The sequence below is a fragment of the Herpailurus yagouaroundi genome, unplaced genomic scaffold (genome assembly GCF_014898765.1).
Source record: "Herpailurus yagouaroundi ecotype Mexico unplaced genomic scaffold, PumYag 67793, whole genome shotgun sequence".
Taxonomy (NCBI): Eukaryota; Metazoa; Chordata; class Mammalia; order Carnivora; family Felidae; genus Herpailurus; species Herpailurus yagouaroundi.
The window spans coordinates 24,013,515-24,031,068 of NW_024420586.1; the positions used below are offsets into that span (position 1 = coordinate 24,013,515).

Sequence of the window (17,554 nt, forward strand, 5' to 3'; positions counted from 1 at the left end):
AGGGGCGTTGCGCATAATTCATGAGGGGCGTAGCTCTTACGGTCTCATCTGCATGACCGGCTGTTAGCTTTCCCTTTACGGGTTCCAGATTTAAGCCTTAAATCTAAGCAAAGGAACGAGGCCTCCTGCATTGTTCATTCCTCATAGCTCAGTAATTCCAGATTATCAACAAAGGCTCTAGACTCCAATCTCATCCATCCTTGTCAGCTGTGTGGTCTTTGGCAAATCTTTCTGTGAGCCTGAAAATGGGTATGGGCATGATGATGGTCAGGTCATTTCACACTTTATTAGCCCATTTAATCCCCACAACAATCCTAGGAGGTAGGTTATTATTATCCCATTTTATAGATGAGGAAACTGGGACACCGGGAGGCTAATTTGCCTAAAGTTAATTTACAGTCAGTGAGTGGCTGAGCCAGGATTCAAACCCAGTTAATCTAGTTCCAGAGTCTGTAGTCTTAATCAGATGCCATAATGTGTCCCCACCACCACCAGTTTAGTGGCAGGTACTAATAATGTTGGTCACACAGCACTTTGTGCCAGGCACTGTTCTAAGCCCTTTCTGCCGATTTACTCATTTAAACTCCATCTCAAGGTAGGTTACTATTGTTCTCATTTATGGCGGGGGCGGGGGGTAGCAGGAAACAGTAGCCCAGAGAAGTGAAGTGTCTGGCCCCAGGTCACACAGCTAGTCATCGGTGGGTAGAAATGATTTTTGTGAGGGTTCAAGAGCTCTCTAAGGAGGTCACCTTCGAGCTAAGACCTGAAGGCCAGGAAGGAACCGATTTCCTGCTCTGCATTCCTGAGACCAGTGACACAATGCATGGAAAGGACCCATCACCATAATATGCCGCCTGTTAATGTGATCTGTTATTATTTGAGAGAAATGTCTCTCGGGTGCTTATTGTGTATCCAACAGTTGTATCTCTGGTGACCTGTTACTCTATCCTACCTATTCAGTGGACATTGTGGTGGCTTTAGCATTCTGTTTTCCGGTGTCCTTCTGGACGGTTGTCTCAAGGCATTGTGTTTTGTGTTTTTTTTAATTAAAAAAAATTTTTAATGTGTATTTCATTTTGAGAGAGACAGAGACAGAATGCGAGTGGGTTGGGGCAGAGAGAGAGGGAGGCACAGAATCTGAAGCAGGCTCCAGGCTCCAAGCTGTCAGCACAGAGCCTGACGCAGGGCTTGAACTCACAAGCTGTCAGATCATGACCTGAGCTGAAGTCGGACGCTCAACCGACTGAGCCACCCAGGCGCCCCAATTTTTTATTATTTTAAAAATTTTTTATTTTTGTGCAATCTCTACACCCAACATGGGGCTCGAACTCACAACCCCGAGATCCAGAGTCGTGCACTCTGCCGACTGAGCCAGCCAGGGGCCCCAAGGCATTGTTTTTTAAATAATGCCCCACGTTGAAAGTTTCTCTCGCAACTGGGTATACCGTCACCCATAACTAATTTTTTTTTTTACCCATAACTAATTTTATGTTATGTTATTTTATGTTATTTTGGGTTTTTTTTTACTAATTTTATATTCATAGAGGTAGATATTTACATAGTTCTTTTATGTTAATATATAGTACTTAAATTTAATAGTGCCCTGTGTCAGCGCTGCTCCGAGCTCACACTGTAATCCATATTCTCTCATTTTCCTAATAGCACATTTTGCCTTTATGAGGTAGATGGGTTCTGTTACTATCCCCATGTTACAGCTGTGGCAGCTGATGCACCTGCCAAAGGCATATAATGAGTCTAGATTTGGTTGGACCAAGGCAGCCCTGGTTCCTGTTCAGTTAAGTTAGGGGTGGGGAGGAGGCAGCTGCACTTCCCCTGGGTTTCCCCTTTGGTTGTGCAGCATCATCTTTCATTATCCATGAACAGGAAGGTGTGGCTGTGTTGCCTTGGCTGGAGTACCACAATCCCTACTAGCTGGGCAGGGCTGTCTTGAGTGTTTCCGTTCATCCAGCCTCATACATAATTCATAAGTAACTAGGTGGGGCCTTTCTTGACCCCTCTGAGTTTCCAGGTTGAGCTGCTGCAGCATCACCATTCATTATTCATGAGCCGGGGCGGGCCGGGGGGGGAGGGGGTTGTTCCTTTGGTAGCCCTACTCCCTTACTTGTGCTTATGGGGTATTAGATGCAGCAATAGGCGGACCGGTACCTTTTGTTCCAGCCCACCGGGCCTCATGCATTATTCATGATAAGATGTGGCCTTGGTCTCCTTGGCTTCCGGGCTGCTGTAAGGTCGTTAATTATTCATGAGCTACGGGGGCGTGGCTTCCATGTTTAACATTGGCTTTCTGGTTGTCGGGTGTTAGTCCACCAGCCACCAGGCCTCATGCATAATTCATGATTGGGAAGTGTGGCCTTGAGGTCCTTCTTTTCCTTAGCCTCCTGGCTGCAATAATGTATTCATTATTCACAGTTCCATGGGGCGTAGCCTTTATGTTGTTTTACCTGTTTTCCCAGTTACTGCCACCTTCACCACCAGGTGGAGCTCTTCCTCTTCGAATGAGTCAGGGACCGCCATACATGATTCATGAAATGGGCGCGGCCTGCCTGCATCCGGGTTCCTGGGGGGTGGGGCTCAAGGTTTTGTTCCGGCCTCACACTCCGCAGCCGCCATCTTGTGTCGGCGGCGGAGGTGAAGGAGGTGGCCGGGGCGAGCGCAACCACTACGGCCGGGGGAGGAGAAGGCGGCCCAGGCGGCGGCGATTCTAGGCGGCCCAGGCGGCGGGGAGGAGGAGGAGGAGAAGGAGGAGGAGGGTGGCGGCCGGGCTTGGCTTCGGCTCCTAGAGGAGTTGGCGGCGGCGCGACCCGGGGAACCGGCATTGGTAACAAACGGCCTTTCTCAGCGCCTTGGCCGGGGCAGGGGTTTCGGGAGGCATTGGAGGGGCCTGGGTCGGCGCTGGGCCAGGCTGGTGTCGGGATTGGTGGTGGTGACTTGGCGGTGGTGATTCGGATGCTAGGGATCTGTGGGGAGGGGGGGGTACAGATCTTGGGGCGGGGTCCACATTTCCCATCCTGGACCAGCCCAGTCCCTCGGGCTCTGAAATCTGACCTTGGGGTCAGGCCCCCCCCCCCCCCCCGCCCCCAGGATCTGCTTTTAGAGACTCAGGCTCAATATCCTTAGTCAGGGTTCGGGACCCTGTCCCGAACCTTGTATCGCAGGTCAGAACGCCCCCCAGTAACCAATAGAGACTTACGGGATTGACATTCCTGGTCGAAGCCCCCCCACACGATGCAAACCATTAAAGACCTACCCCAGAATCTTCTTTCAGACACTTCTAGTTTCTCAGTATTTGCTCTTGCACCTTCCAAGAGGAGCTAGACCGCCGGGAATGGCCTTCATTTCTGAAAATCTTCCTTAGCGTCTTCCTTCAGGCCACCCCCCCTCCCCCAACTCACACACGCATCATCTGCCCTCAGAGCTTCCAGGGAGACTAGACCCTGTGAAAGACGATTTGGGCCTGGCCTCCATGTCAGAGACCCATTCACGTCTTCAACCCCAACCTGGCCCTAACGTCTTCCGTCAGAAAGCCTAGCATTTCTAATCCGAAGTTCTCAACATTTACCTTTAGAGGCTTCTCTAATTCCTGGTATCTGCCTTTAAAGACTTTCTGTACTTTAAGAGAATGCTTTCTTTTTCACGCTCAGTATTCTTTTTAGAGACTGCCTCTTGCGGGTCTCGGCATATCCCTGATCATAGGTTCCTAACTCCCAGGATGTTCCCTCAGAGCCTCCCAGAGGACCAGAAGCCAGGGCAGAACTGTTTGGACACATAATTTGTCCATCACAGATCCACCTGCCTTGGCAGACCCTAGTGCCTCCTGGCCGGTCCATCAGACTCCTCTCAAACCCCACCCTTGACTCAACCTCTGCCTTCAAAAGCCAACCAGGGTTCCAGCTTCTCTCACAGCTCCCTTAACCTCACACCAAGCCTCAGGATCTGCCCTCAGAGTCTTTGAAGGTTCCCAGCATCAGTCAGAGGCCCCCGGCTTCTGTTTTCAGGTTCATATGACCCCAACATCGTTGTCAGATGTCCCTTTCCCCAACAGGCCCAGTTGTCTGTCCTCAGTCAGAGTAGAAAACCCCCTTCTCAGCATCTATTCGCAGAGCCTCCATGGGATTCCACACAATTTGGTCAGAGAAACCCAACCCTGCTTGGAGACCTAGTCAGTATCTGCTTACTGAACTTTTTAGGGCCAGACCTGTCTGGGCTCAGCTTCCCCTCTCCTCGCTGTCAGAGCAGTTGCTGTACTTAGCATGTATCAATCAGAGATAAGACCAAGCCTTTGTGCTCCATTAGAAATCCCTCCCCAACCCTACCTGAGGACTTACATTCACCTCCGTAGCCTCCTGGGACTCTGATGTTGATGTCAGAGATCTCTCTCCCTACAAGTCCCTGTTATTTTTGGTCAAAGATTTTTCTGTGCCACCAGCATCTGCCCGATGAGACCCCTAGGTCCCCAGCATCCTCCTGATGGAGAGCACACCTCCCCCCAGACCCCAGCATCTTCCTACAGCCTCCTTGGGCCGCGGAATCCCCCACCCATTCCCTGTGCCACTTCCAGGGGACCTGGCTACTGCCCTCCTCCTTGCAGCCTCTGGGGACCTCTAGTGTAATTTCCTGGTCCTTCTCTGAAAGATCCTTTCCAAAGACCCAGATATGAGTCTTAACAGCCTGGCCTGGCTCTGCTCTGCCTGCCCCCTAGGGCTTCTAATCCCCTATCCCATCTCCCTCTGAGCCTCTATGGGTTCAGACAACCACCTCTTGACTCCTCTCTTTTATGTTCCCAGGGACTTCTCAGTTAATCCCTCCCAGGAGGTTTGACAGGCCCCAGCATCCTGTGCCCTAGCTTCCCCATCCTGATAACCTGACTCTGTGCCTGCCCCCTCTCAAACCTGCTCCAGGACTCCTACCTCAAACCTTCTTTTCTGGTTTGGGTGGTAGAGAATGCTCAGGCTTCACAATCACCAGTTTGGAGACCTCAGGCAAGTTCTGAAACTCTCTAAGCCCCAGTTCAGCTTTGCTGAACAATGGATAGTACATGCGTCCTAATTGGGGCCTGAGCATATGTTGAGGGAGAGAAGGTATCAATTTTGTACTGGGGGTGGGGAATCTTTAACTCCTCTCTGGGGTTTCTGCCCCAGAATCCCTCTGCTTGCCTTGACACTGGTCTGTTCCAAGTCTTAGCACTGGGCTGTTCCAAGTCTTAGCAATGGACATCCTCTCTGGAACAATCACCCAAAGCCTGGTTAGACCCTTGCTGGCGGCAACAGGAATCCAGAGGTAAAAAGTGCACATATTAAAGATCTCTCTGGTTCTGGATCTTTTCTCAGATTTAGGAAGCAAGGGAGATGGTGTGTCCCAGACAAGGAAATGGGTGACAAGGCAAGGAGTTAACTAAGTAATGGAGGCCACTGCAGGTGCCCAGGGAGGAGCTTAGTTATGTCTTCAAGTTGCTGAGTTCTGACCACAGGAGTAGACATTTTTAACCTTCTCAGCAGCCCCTTGAGGACAGTCCCATTTGTCCCTACTTTTGGAGAAAATGGGGCTCAGAGTAAATGAGATCCCTTCCCCAGGTCAGAGGGTCCGTAAATGGAAAAATATGGTTTACTTTGCATACTAATTCACCAACTTTTTCTTGTCTAGGTTGGTGCTTTGCATTCCAAGTAATTAGGTTGGTTGGCTCCAGCCTCCTCCCTCACGGCTCATCTCTTAGCCCTGTGGGCTGGGCCCTGAGCTTGGTCCTGACTCTCTTCTTCCAGGGGGCGTTTGGCAAACAGGCCTGCACCAGTTGCCTGACTGTGGGCAAGTGATTGGAGTTCTCTGAGCCTTTGTTTTCTTATGTGTGATGTGGGAATGAGGTTATCTGGTTCGTGGGCATTGTTAGGATTAGACAAAGCCCTGTGATTGACAGGCGGTAAGCTTCTGGTAGATGGTAGGGAGCTCCTGTCCACTTGCTTAGTGTCAGAGTATGACAGGTGCCAAGATGAAATCTTAGGTACAGTGGGGGTGCTCGGTGTGATGGTGGGGGGAGGCAGAAATGGCTCATTGGAGGAGAACAGGGGCTTAGAAGAGCACTGTGGGGTGAGGGGAAATGATTCAGGGTCCTGTTGTCTCCAGCATCTGGATCCAGCCGCACGCAGCTTTCACTCCCACAGCAGGCTGTATTGTTCTGTCTCTGAGACCTGGTGTGTGATGCTTGGCAAGTTAATTTGACCTCGTGAGCTCAGGTTTTCTCATTTGTCTGGCAAGGACACTCAACCCTGCCTTGCAGGGTCAGGACCATTGAGGGAATGAAATGTGAGAACACCGGGCGGCCGCCTGGACTTCAGGGTCAGCAGATCTGTTCTGGGCCCCGCTTGGCCACTGTGTTTGTGGGAACCTCAGTCAGGTCGCCAGATGTCCCCGAGTGAGTTTTTTTTCCCTCCTCTGTTAGTTGAGAGATGTCGCCAATAGTAGCCCAAACCCTATGGGGGTGCCCTAAGGACAAAGTGAGGCAAGGCTGATGAAGTGCTCAGTGTGACATCTGGCGCAAAGAAGATCTCTAATAAATATTCATCCACTGTAATTGTCCACCTGTGTAAGGGGCTCCGTATGCAGACAGGGCTTGGGAAGCATGTGTTTTCTCTCTCACCGTGACCTCTTTTGTTGGCCTGGGCCTTTCCCCTCCCGGAGCTGGGGGGAGGGGTGGAGTGGGCTTTGTAAAACTCTGCCTCCCAAGCCCTTCTGGGGGGACTGGGTTTTCGGCAAGGTGTCTCCTGCCATCACGTTCCCCTGATGGAAGTCTAAGCCATGTTTCCCTCCTGCGCCCCTGTCGCCGGGGTTAAGGGTGAGGAGAACAGCTGCTTGTTGTTGTGTGCCCGCTCTGTGCCAGGTTCTGTGGTCTGGGCTCTATTTCATCACTTCAGCAACTCCGTGGGGTAGGTAAGTTGCATTGTCAGCCCTGTCGCGCAGGTGAGGGACCTGAGCCCACAGGGGTTAAATGATGCCTGTCAAGGAGCGGCAGGGTCTGACCTGAGCCTACACCCTCCTCTGACTTTCCCACAAGGACATTCTTCTTGTCACTCCTCTCACCCTGCAGGACTGGAGTCTCTCCCTCATGCTGGGCTGGGGAGAAAGGCGAATGGCCTAGTGGTCAGCAACATGGATTGCAAGCCAGACCACCTGGGTTCAGATCTTAGCTCTGACAGCTGTGTGACCCTGGGCAAGTCACCTCACCTCTCTGTACCCGCCTCCTCTTCTGTAAAATGGAGACACTAGCCCTTAAGTGTCTCCCCCCGCAGTCACCGCTAACCACCTGAAACGCCCATGTGCCCCAGGCTCACCTCTGACCCTCCTTTTCCCTTCCAGATGTCCAGCTCGCCGCTGTCCAAGAAACGTCGCGTGTCCGGGCCTGATCCAAAGCCGGGTTCTAACTGTTCCCCTGCCCACTCCGTATTATCCGAAGTGCCCTCGGTGCCAACCAACGTAAGTGTCTTCTCCCTGGACCCTGGCAGGCAGGGTGGTGGCGGTGCTGGGTGGGAGAGCCTTCTGTATCACTGTGCATCTGTCCGCGCCCTCCTCCATTTCTCCCCCAACCTGTTCTTCTCTGTCCCTAGGGAATGGCAAAGAACGGCAGTGAAGCAGACATAGATGAGGGCCTTTACTCCCGGCAGCTGTAAGTGGGGCCTAGGTTGGGCCGAGCGGTGGGAGGGGCGCCGGGAGGATAGAGTCAGGAGGGCCAGGCCTTGACCTGGAATTACCCCCTGACCTGGCAGGTATGTGTTGGGCCATGAGGCAATGAAGCGGCTCCAGACATCGAGCGTCCTGGTGTCAGGCCTGCGGGGCCTAGGTGTGGAGATCGCCAAGAACATCATCCTTGGTGGGGTTAAGGCTGTCACCCTACATGACCAGGGCACCGCCCAGTGGGCTGACCTCTCCTCCCAGGTATCTCTCCCTGGCCCTTCTTCCCTGCTGACGTGCTGGTCCCCCGGGCTCCGCCGCCACTCCCTCCTTCCCTGGCTCCCTTTTGCAGTTCTACCTGCGGGAAGAGGACATCGGGAAAAACCGGGCTGAAGTCTCACAGCCCCGCCTCGCTGAGCTCAACAGCTATGTGCCTGTCAGTGCCTACACCGGGCCCCTGGTCAAGGACTTCCTTAGTGGCTTTCAGGTACCTGGGGTTGGGGGTGCAGGGGGTGCTACCCAGCCTCCTTCCCAGTTTTCTCAGAGTACATCTCTGCTTTGTTCGTTAGTTCTCTATTAAATGGGCTGGGCTGTGTGCCAGGTTTCATGCTAGGGATGCAGGTGGGATTTGGACCCTGGGCCTGCCTTTTTGGGGAACGGGGCGTGTGAATGGGCAAGACCTGTGGCGTAATGGTTGTGAGCACGGGCCGGCGCCATGCTGCTGTGGTATGAGCCTCTAGTCTACTAGTGTGGCCTCAAGCAGGTCACTTCATCTCGGCTTTACTTTTTTTCATTTGTGGACCTGGGACCGATAGTAGTACCTACTTGGTAGAGTTTTTGTGAGGGCTAAGGGCTTAGAATAGCAGCTGGCACATGATAAAGGCCATCTGGTTATTCGTTAAATAAAAACTCTGAGCCGGAAAGAGGAGCTATGGGAGCGGAGATTTTTGCCCTGGGTGTCCCCGTGGGCCAGGGCACTGCCGCTGAGCCTGAGGCAGTCGTAGGAGCTCACCCTGGCGGGGAAGGGCGGGCGGGCTTTCGGGCAGAAAGCAAAGTCCCAAGGAACACGGCTGAGCGGGCATTGTCTTGAAAACTGGGAGCACGTGGGTGTGGTAGGAGTGAGCTCAGACTTTGGCTGCGGAGGGAGTTTTACTGCTGTGTCTCCCGGGCCAAGGCAGGGTTGTGGGCAGGCAGCAGTGGGCGTTGGTGTGTAAATGAGTCAGCTGTTCTCCGCACTCCGTCCTCCTGGCCGCCTCATCACCTTGCCTGCTACCTTGCCCGCTACCTTGCCCGCCCTGCCGTAAGGATTGGCATTTCTCTTCGCTGGGTCTCACCCTGGCTGCGTCTGCTACATCGTAGGTACTTTGTGAAAGGGAGTTGAACAGGCAGAGCTTTAAGGATCCTTCTCTCTGAGCCGCCACCACCCCCCCACCCCCGGCAGCAGCCTTCCTCCATTATTCTCTCTTCTCTGCCCCAGTCCTGGGCCCTTTCCCTGAGCTTCCACCTCTCCACAGGTGGTGGTTCTCACCAACACCCCCCTGGAGGACCAGCTGCGGGTGGGTGAGTTCTGTCACAGCCGTGGCATCAAGCTGGTGGTGGCAGACACGCGGGGCCTATTCGGGTGAGTGCCCCCGGCCTTGTCCCCCGACCCCTGCCAGGTCCAGGTCAAGACCCCCAAGCTCTCACTGCCCTCAGCACCCCGCTCAGCCACCCAGGTTTTGGATTCTGTGTGTCCAACTTCCCCCACGTGGCATGGGCACTGTGCAATTCCCAGCAGCTATGGGCTGAATTTGCTCAGCAAGTATTTGCTGCACCTTGAGGGACGCACAGGTCCCCATGAACATGGGACTCTCGAGCATTAGCCCTGTTGCCTCCCTCTACAGGCAGCTCTTCTGTGACTTTGGAGAGGAAATGATCCTCACAGATTCCAACGGGGAGCAGCCACTCAGCGCTATGGTTTCTATGGTCACCAAGGTGAGATCAGCCTCGGGGGCCCTGGCAGGCAGGGGGGCAGCAGCAGGCCTTCCGTCTGCTCCTGGTACCCTGAGCCTGCCTCTGAGGCTCACTCTGCCTTTAACCAGGACAGCCCCGGTGTGGTCACCTGCCTGGATGAGGCCCGCCATGGATTTGAGAGTGGCGACTTTGTCTCCTTTTCAGAAGTACAGGGCATGGTTGAACTCAACGGAAGTCAGCCCATGGAGATCAAAGTCTTGGGTGAGCTAGGGCCTTGGAGGAATCAGGGAAGATAGGAGATATGTCCCTGGGCTCTGAGTGAGGGGAGACCCATCCTGGGTGTCAGAGGTAAACCGGAGATAGAGTCCCCTGCTGGTGGGCATGGGGTAGAGGCGCTATCTCATGTTTGAGCTGTTCCTAGAATAGGTCCCTAGTATCTGTGTGGAGGGGGAGAAGTTCTCTGGTGTTTGAACAGAGCAGATCAGAGGATCCACTTGTGTCTGAGCCGATTTGGACAAGGAGCAGAAAACGTCTTCTAGTATGGACTTGGGTCCAAGGACACAGGCTCTCGTGGGCTCTGAGCCTGGGTCTTGGGGAGAGGAGAGATAATTTCTAACGTCCAAGTAGAATCCGGGGTGGAGAGATGGCTCCTGATGACTGAGCTGGATCGGGGATGGATTTTCCCTTATCTTGGGGGTGTTGTGGGTTTTAGGGAGGGCGGGTAGCCTGACAGTTTCCCCGTCTACCTAGGTCCTTACACCTTTAGCATCTGTGACACCTCCAACTTCTCCGATTATATCCGTGGAGGCATTGTCAGTCAGGTCAAAGTACCTAAGAAGATCAGCTTTGTGAGTGTGGGGGGTAGTGAGTGGGCTGTGGGGGGTGGTTCTGGGCATTTCTAGGCTCTGATGATGCCCTGCCCCCCACAGAAATCCTTGCTGGCCTCACTGGCAGAGCCTGACTTTGTGATGACGGACTTCGCCAAGTATTCCCGCCCTGCCCAGCTGCACATTGGCTTCCGGGCCCTACACCAGTTCTGTGCTCAGCATGGCCGGCCCCCTCGGCCCCGTAATGAGGTGGGTGACTCAGTGGGCCAACCAGGGCAGATGACCTCGGCACTGAGGGCGCACCGTGCCTCTACCGGTCTACTCTTCCCCGTCCCCTTCCTCCCTCCCCATCCCTCTTCCACCAGTGGCCTGACAGGTGCCTTTTTGGTTCCTTCTGCCTCACCAGGAGGATGCAACAGAGCTGGTGACCCTAGCGCGGGCCGTGAATGCTCGAGCCCTGCGAGCAGTGCAGCAGGACAGCCTGGATGAGGACCTCATCCGGAAGCTGGCATATGTGGCTGCTGGGGATCTGGCGCCTATAAACGCTTTCATTGGGGGCCTGGCTGCCCAGGAGGTCATGAAGGTCAGGATGGGTAGAGAGGGGCAGGGGCAGGCCAGGCACCTCCCTGAGTCCCATCATTTATTGTCCATCTGTGTCAGTCCCCAAGTAACCACTGACCACTTTCCCTCCCCTCCCCAATCCCCAGGCCTGCTCCGGGAAGTTTATGCCCATCATGCAGTGGCTGTACTTTGATGCCCTGGAGTGTCTCCCTGAGGACAAAGAGGCCCTCACGGAGGACAAGTGCCACCCGGTATGTGGGTGTGGCCCATGGGGGGGGGGGGCCCGTGGAGAAGACATCATTGGGGGCATTTCTGGCGAGACTCCCTCTGACCTGGCCCTCATCCCTTCGTGTTCCTCAGCGCCAGAACCGTTACGATGGGCAGGTGGCCGTGTTTGGCTCAGACCTGCAAGAGAAGTTGGGCAAGCAGAAGTACTTTCTAGTGAGTAATCCCCTTAGACGCCTGGAACTTTCACCTCCCTGGGCCTTCGGCTATCTCTTCTAGAGTCTCCCACCTCTCAAGGGAGAGTCTTGCGGTTCTTGTACCTCTGTCGCGTGCCTTTTGCCATGTTCTTTATCTCGAGGGAAAGCCTGGCGTGGCCTTCTGTTTCCCCCCACCCTGGCTCCGCCTTTCCTCAGACGGCTATGGGTTGTTTTTTCCAGCCCTGAGACTTGAGGATGTGGCCCCTAGACCTGCTTCACCTCTCCTGCTGTCTTTGGGGAGAGTGAGGAGTAATATGTGGTGTCACGCTCACCTGTGCCACCCTAACCAGCCTGTCTCTCCTCAACTGCCTCCTAGGTGGGTGCAGGAGCCATCGGCTGTGAGCTGCTCAAAAACTTCGCCATGATTGGGCTGGGCTGTGGAGAAGGTGGAGAGATTGTGGTCACAGACATGGACACTATCGAGAAGTCAAATCTGAACCGACAGTTTCTGTTCCGGCCCTGGGACGTCACGGTGAGTGGGCTGGGGAGAGGGGGTGAGATTTTGTCATCTCCCTTTTCCTCCTGTCTTTCGCTTCCATTTCTGGAAAGGAGGCCTTTCCACCTTTTTCATTCAGTTCTTTCCCTCAGCTTCTCTGTGTCTCTCGTTCAGCATTTATCGAGTACCCTTCCATCGGATCTGCCGTGTTTCATCTTTTTTTATTTTTTACGTTTTCTTTTTCCTTGATCTCTTATCAGTGCTGGTTGGGACAGTGTGTAGGGGTCCCCCAAACCACACCCGGGTCCGATGCTGGACTAGGAGGACTCAGGACAGCTTGTGGCCATTTTCACGGCTATGATTTCTTCCAGCAAAAGGATGCAGAGCAAAATCAGCAAAGGGAAAAGGCACCCGGGGCGAAGTCTAGGGGAGACCAGACACAAGCTTCCGAGACTCCTCTCCCAGTGGAGTCGCACGAGACACCCTTACTTCCCCCACTAGCGAGTTGTGACCACACACGTGAAATGTTGCCAACCAGGGAAGCTCACTAGAGCCCCAGCACCTAGGGTTTGTACTATGGGCTGGTCACATAGGCACCGTCTGCTGGGCACATACCCAAATTCCAGCCTCCTAGAAGGAAAGTAGGAGTTCGGCACACATCACGCTGTTTGCATAAGCAGTCTAGGCACAGTGAGCCACCCTAATCAGATTAGGAATGGTGAGAACCGTCCTGAAATCCAGGTTCCTAGACCGGCCAACCAAGGGCCGACCTTGCCAGCAAGCCTTCCCTTAGGAGAACATCTGTGCTACATTCACACTTTTCTGCCAGATGGAGCCCGGGCTGTTCAGGGATCGAGCTGGGAAGCCTTCTGTAAGGGACAGTGCCATGTTTGCCTGCCCAGGATCTGTTCCCCTTCCATTTATTGACTTAGTCACTAGGTAGCCGTGGGTGTAGGTACTGCTCTTGCACTGGGATACGCCAAGGAGACAAAGGCTCTGGAGAGGGAGGACAGGCCATAAGCAATCAACACAGCAAAGCGGTGCAGTTTGTAGTTAATGTTGCTAAGTGCTGTGCAAAGGAAACACCGAAAGCAAGCTAAGGGAAGTCAGGCGTGCCCAGGAGATGGGTCGGCAGTTTTGCATTACAACGGCTGAGGAAGGATTTGTTTCTGCAGACCTGGCGGGTAGAAGGGAGTAGGGCCCCTTTTTCTGGGTAAGAGCATTCCAGGCCAGGATCTTGATGGTGTGGCGGTGGGTAGGAGATGAGCTAGAGGAAGTGGGGGCCAATTCATTTTCCCCTCGGTGGAGGAGGGACATGACCTGACCCGGGCTTTGAAAGGATCCTGTTTCGTTGGAGAGAATGTGCCCCAGCCCTGGGTGCCATTCCCTGAAAGAGCGGTAGGTATTGGGTAGGCATAAACACAGATGCCTGGCCTCTTGTCTCCAGTCTGCATTTGTCCAACTGCTTCTCTTTCCACTGAGCCCCTGCCATCTCTGTTCCAGCCCTAGCCGTGTGGCACTATCAGAGACTGTCTCCTTCTAAATCGGGGAGCTTTCTGAACTCAGGGCCTGGTTCTTCCCAGGCATTAAATAAATCTACTTTTAGGAAGACAGCCCTATCGAGGTTTGTTGGATGAGTGCATGAATAACTGAGCTCCGTTTTCCCGTCCCACCCTCGGCCCCCTAGAAGTTAAAGTCTGACACGGCCGCTGCGGCTGTCCGCCAGATGAATCCGCACATCCGGGTGACGAGCCATCAGAACCGTGTGGGCCCTGACACGGAGCGCATCTATGACGACGATTTTTTCCAAAACCTGGATGGTGTGGCCAATGCCCTGGACAACGTGGATGCCCGTGAGTTTGGAGGCGGGTGAGGTGGTCAGGGCAAAGGCGTGCGCACGTGCGTGTCAGGGGGGCCTGTCTTCCCGTTCTCTGTTGACATTCCTTTCCTGGCACTCCTGTTGTCTCCCCGCCTCCCCCCCATAGGCATGTACATGGACCGCCGTTGCGTGTACTACCGTAAGCCGCTGCTGGAGTCTGGCACGCTGGGCACCAAAGGCAACGTGCAGGTGGTGATCCCCTTCCTGACAGAGTCCTACAGCTCTAGCCAGGATCCGCCTGAAAAGTCCATCCCCATCTGCACGCTGAAGAACTTCCCCAACGCCATTGAGCACACCCTGCAGGTGATCAGCTTTGTGGGGAGAGGGGAGGGAGCAGCCACTGGGCCCCCTCAGGGGTCCCAAGCCTCCTAAGCTCAAGATGTGCTTTTTCTCTACACTGGCCTCCCTCACTTCCCATCCAGCAACCTGGGTTTTTAGAGCGATTCATTCGTTCTTTTTCTTTTATTTTGAAAAGTTTTCAACGTGTAGAGAACTGCAGAGAGTGGCATGACGAATACTCAAATATCGTTCCTCGCCTAGATGTAATAGTAACTGTTAACGTTAGGACCCTTTTTTTTAAGTGCATTTTCTTCTTCGTTTCTGTATTTTTCCTTGTTTGGGCTGGACTATTATCACGGACCGCACAGCACTTCACTCCTTCATACCTCTAGTATGTTCTGCATAACACGGTCTCTCAGCCTTGGCATTACTGACACGTGGGGCCACATATTTCTTTGTCAGGGTTGCGGGGACATCCTCTGCACTGTCCAGTGCTTGGCAGCATCCCTGGCTTCTGCCCACTAGATGCCACTAGCATCCTTTTGCAGTTGCGACAACTCAGGATGTCTGCACACATTGCCACACGCCCCCCCCCCCCCCCCCCCACCTTCGGGGGACAAAAGCGCCCCCAAGTGACAACTCCTATCCAGCCAAAACCCCACTTTCACGCAGAACAATTAACAGTATTTTCTTACTGCCTCCTCCATTGTCTCTAATGCTTAGTCCCTATTCAGGTGTCCCCAGCTGTAGCTCAGAGTGGCTTTAACAGCAAGTTTCTCAGGATGATTCTGTTTGTGTGATGCATGTGCGAATAGAATACGGCACAGTGAGCCTATCACCAGGCTGAGTTATGACAAAGTGAACACACCTGGGTGACCGGCCCTGGGGCCACAAACCAGAGCCGAACGGCAACCCGAGGATAACCGTTGTGCAATCAGAATGGCCCTGTGGTCTTTGAGAGCAAACTATTCAGGATGTTTAGTTAGGGGTGTGGGGCGAGACCGGGAATAGGGAAATAGAGAAAAACTGGTTTCCTCGGCCACCTTCCTATAGTTCTGACCTATAGTTCAAGTAGGGGTGTTCATATTTGAGCACCCACCTCGGGCTCACTAAGCCACGTGTGACTTTGGACTCTGCCTCTCTGTGCCGGATTCCTCTTCTGTGAAATGGGGCTGACTGGGTGTCTGCTTCACAGTTGTAAAGCCGTTAGTGTTTACTGTGTATCTGGTGCTGTTTTAGGAAACTCAGTATATACACACTTGCTCGTTTTTTCTTTGCGACCTCACCACGCAGGTATTATTGTTACAGCATCTGTTTTAGAAAGGAGGGTGTAAAGGTAAGTGTTACTATATGCTCCTGAAGTCAGAAAACCATATACTAGGTAGCGGAGCTGGGGTTCGAACCTAGATGTCTTACCCTCCAAACCCCCTCGCCAGTGAGTGCGTTTATTGTCCTAGGAATTTTTACCGTGCTGAGTGGCTGTCTTGTTTGCTGCCAAGCCCCTGGGTCCTGTATAGCGACCGTTTAGGTTTGGGTCTGAAGTTTTGTTTTTTTCTTTCTTTTTTTAAATTGTGGTAAAAAATACATGACCGAATTGTTTTGTTTTTTAATCAAGATGTAACGTATCTCTAGTAAGGTACACAGATCCTTAAGAATGACTTTGTTTTCACACGAACACTAGCATAGCCACTGGTCAGTTCAAGTTCGTTGGTTTTTAAATTGAGGGGCCGTGGGGGGGTGGGGTGGAAGGTTGGGGACCCGTGGTGGGGGGCTTCTCTTTTCCCAGAGCAGCTGTGTTTCTTCCGATTGGATTTATTCACTTTCTTTTTTAAACTTGTTTCTTTCTTAATGTTTATCTTAGGGAGGGAGAGAGGGAGAGACAGTGTGAGTGGGGGAGGGGCAGAGAGAGAGAGGGAGACAGAGAATCCAGAGCAGGCTCCAGGCTCCAACTGTCAGCACAGAGCCCAGCGTGGGGCTCGAACCCACGGACCGCGAGATCATGACTTGAGCCGAAGTCGGATGCTTAACCGACTGAGCCGCCCAGGAGCCCCTCAACTGATGGTCTTTCTAATGACGTACACCCATTTGTCAACCATCACTCCATGTAGTCCATTTGGTCTGTCTTGCAGTGGGCTCGGGACGAGTTTGAAGGCCTCTTCAAGCAGCCGGCAGAAAACGTCAACCAGTACCTCACGTAAGTACCCAAACGCCGCCCCCGTGCCACCCCTGCCTGCCAGCCAAGGCGTCCCGTCTGCTTTCCTCACCAGTAACACCCAGCACCAGGCACACTTGTCAAATGAATCCATGAATCCTGGGGGTCAGGACTAGCTTCCCGTGGAGAAAGTGGGGTTGCCCTGGAGCCCACTCCTGGGGCCGCTGTGTAATCCTGCCCCTTTGACCCCTCCAATTCCTGATAGAGACCCCAAGTTTGTGGAGCGGACCCTGCGGCTGGCGGGCACCCAACCCCTGGAGGTGCTGGAGGCCGTGCAGCGCAGCCTGGTGCTGCAGCGGCCACAGACCTGGGCCGACTGTGTGACCTGGGCCTGCCACCACTGGCACACCCAGTACTCTAACAACATCCGGCAGCTGCTGCATAACTTCCCTCCCGACCAGGTAATGCCCGCTTGCCAGGTCCGTTTGGCGCAGTGCGTTTTCCCGAGATAGGAACCTGCTGTGGGCACTCCACGTTCTCTTCCCAGTCACCAGTCCAGCTGTGGCAGGCACCCCGAGGCACAGGGATCTCAGAAGAATGATTAAGTCTGACCTGTTTCTCCCGTCGTATTGCCTTTGAGCCAGAGACTTTGTTTCTGTCTCCTTTACCTGTGGCATTCTGAGTCACACTCGATTCCCAAGGCTATATGATTATGGGGGAGAAGTTTTGTAGTTGAGAGCATGGGAATCCATATGGGTTCGAATCCCAGCTCCATTTGCACTTGGGGGAGTCACATAAGTTCTCCCTGCACCTCAGTTTCCTCTTGTGTGAAGTAGACCTGGTAGTAATTTACCTCGTGGGGGTTTTTGTGACGATTCGTTGGTACTTACTAATAGTAAGTTAGTACGGTGCCTGGCCATCTGTAAGAGTTGGTGAAATGGCTGTGTATCTTGCACAAAGTGAGCGCCCGCCTCAGTGAGGTCCCTGGTTCAACCTGGCATCGGAGCTTCCACCTCCAGGACCCTGCAGTCGGGGTCTTGCGTGACTGACTCCAGCGCCCTATGTGTGCCCAGCGAGTCAGTGCACGTCTGGGGCCAGTGCGAGGAGGCAGGCCTGTTAGGCCTCTCCTCTCAGGTCCTGCCCCTCAAAAATCTCTTTACTCCTCTAGCTCACAAGCTCGGGAGCTCCATTCTGGTCTGGGCCCAAGCGCTGTCCACACCCGCTTACCTTTGATGTCAGCAATGTAAGTCTCCTCCCTGGGGTCTCCTCAGGTCGGGTGGGCGGGTCGCCGTATCATTATAAATGGGG

The 17,554-nt window shown here is 53.6% G+C and overlaps 1 protein-coding gene across 1 annotated transcript in view; it reads left to right on the forward strand.

The window, feature by feature from the left end:
• Window positions 1-2,701: 2,701 nt before the first annotated feature.
• Window positions 2,702-17,554, forward strand: part of UBA1 (ubiquitin like modifier activating enzyme 1) — a 19,719-nt gene continuing 4,866 nt past the window's right edge. The window contains exons 1-19 of the mRNA XM_040469073.1: window positions 2,702-2,839; window positions 7,366-7,482; window positions 7,614-7,672; window positions 7,773-7,941; window positions 8,030-8,164; window positions 9,192-9,298; window positions 9,561-9,651; window positions 9,759-9,891; window positions 10,381-10,478; window positions 10,560-10,706; window positions 10,864-11,040; window positions 11,165-11,269; window positions 11,379-11,459; window positions 11,817-11,972; window positions 13,624-13,789; window positions 13,922-14,118; window positions 16,224-16,288; window positions 16,512-16,707; window positions 17,415-17,489. Of these exons, the coding sequence (XP_040325007.1) occupies window positions 7,366-7,482; window positions 7,614-7,672; window positions 7,773-7,941; window positions 8,030-8,164; window positions 9,192-9,298; window positions 9,561-9,651; window positions 9,759-9,891; window positions 10,381-10,478; window positions 10,560-10,706; window positions 10,864-11,040; window positions 11,165-11,269; window positions 11,379-11,459; window positions 11,817-11,972; window positions 13,624-13,789; window positions 13,922-14,118; window positions 16,224-16,288; window positions 16,512-16,707; window positions 17,415-17,489 (2,274 nt within the window). The 5' untranslated portion in view covers window positions 2,702-2,839. The remainder of the gene's footprint in view (window positions 2,840-7,365; window positions 7,483-7,613; window positions 7,673-7,772; window positions 7,942-8,029; window positions 8,165-9,191; window positions 9,299-9,560; window positions 9,652-9,758; window positions 9,892-10,380; window positions 10,479-10,559; window positions 10,707-10,863; window positions 11,041-11,164; window positions 11,270-11,378; window positions 11,460-11,816; window positions 11,973-13,623; window positions 13,790-13,921; window positions 14,119-16,223; window positions 16,289-16,511; window positions 16,708-17,414; window positions 17,490-17,554) is intronic.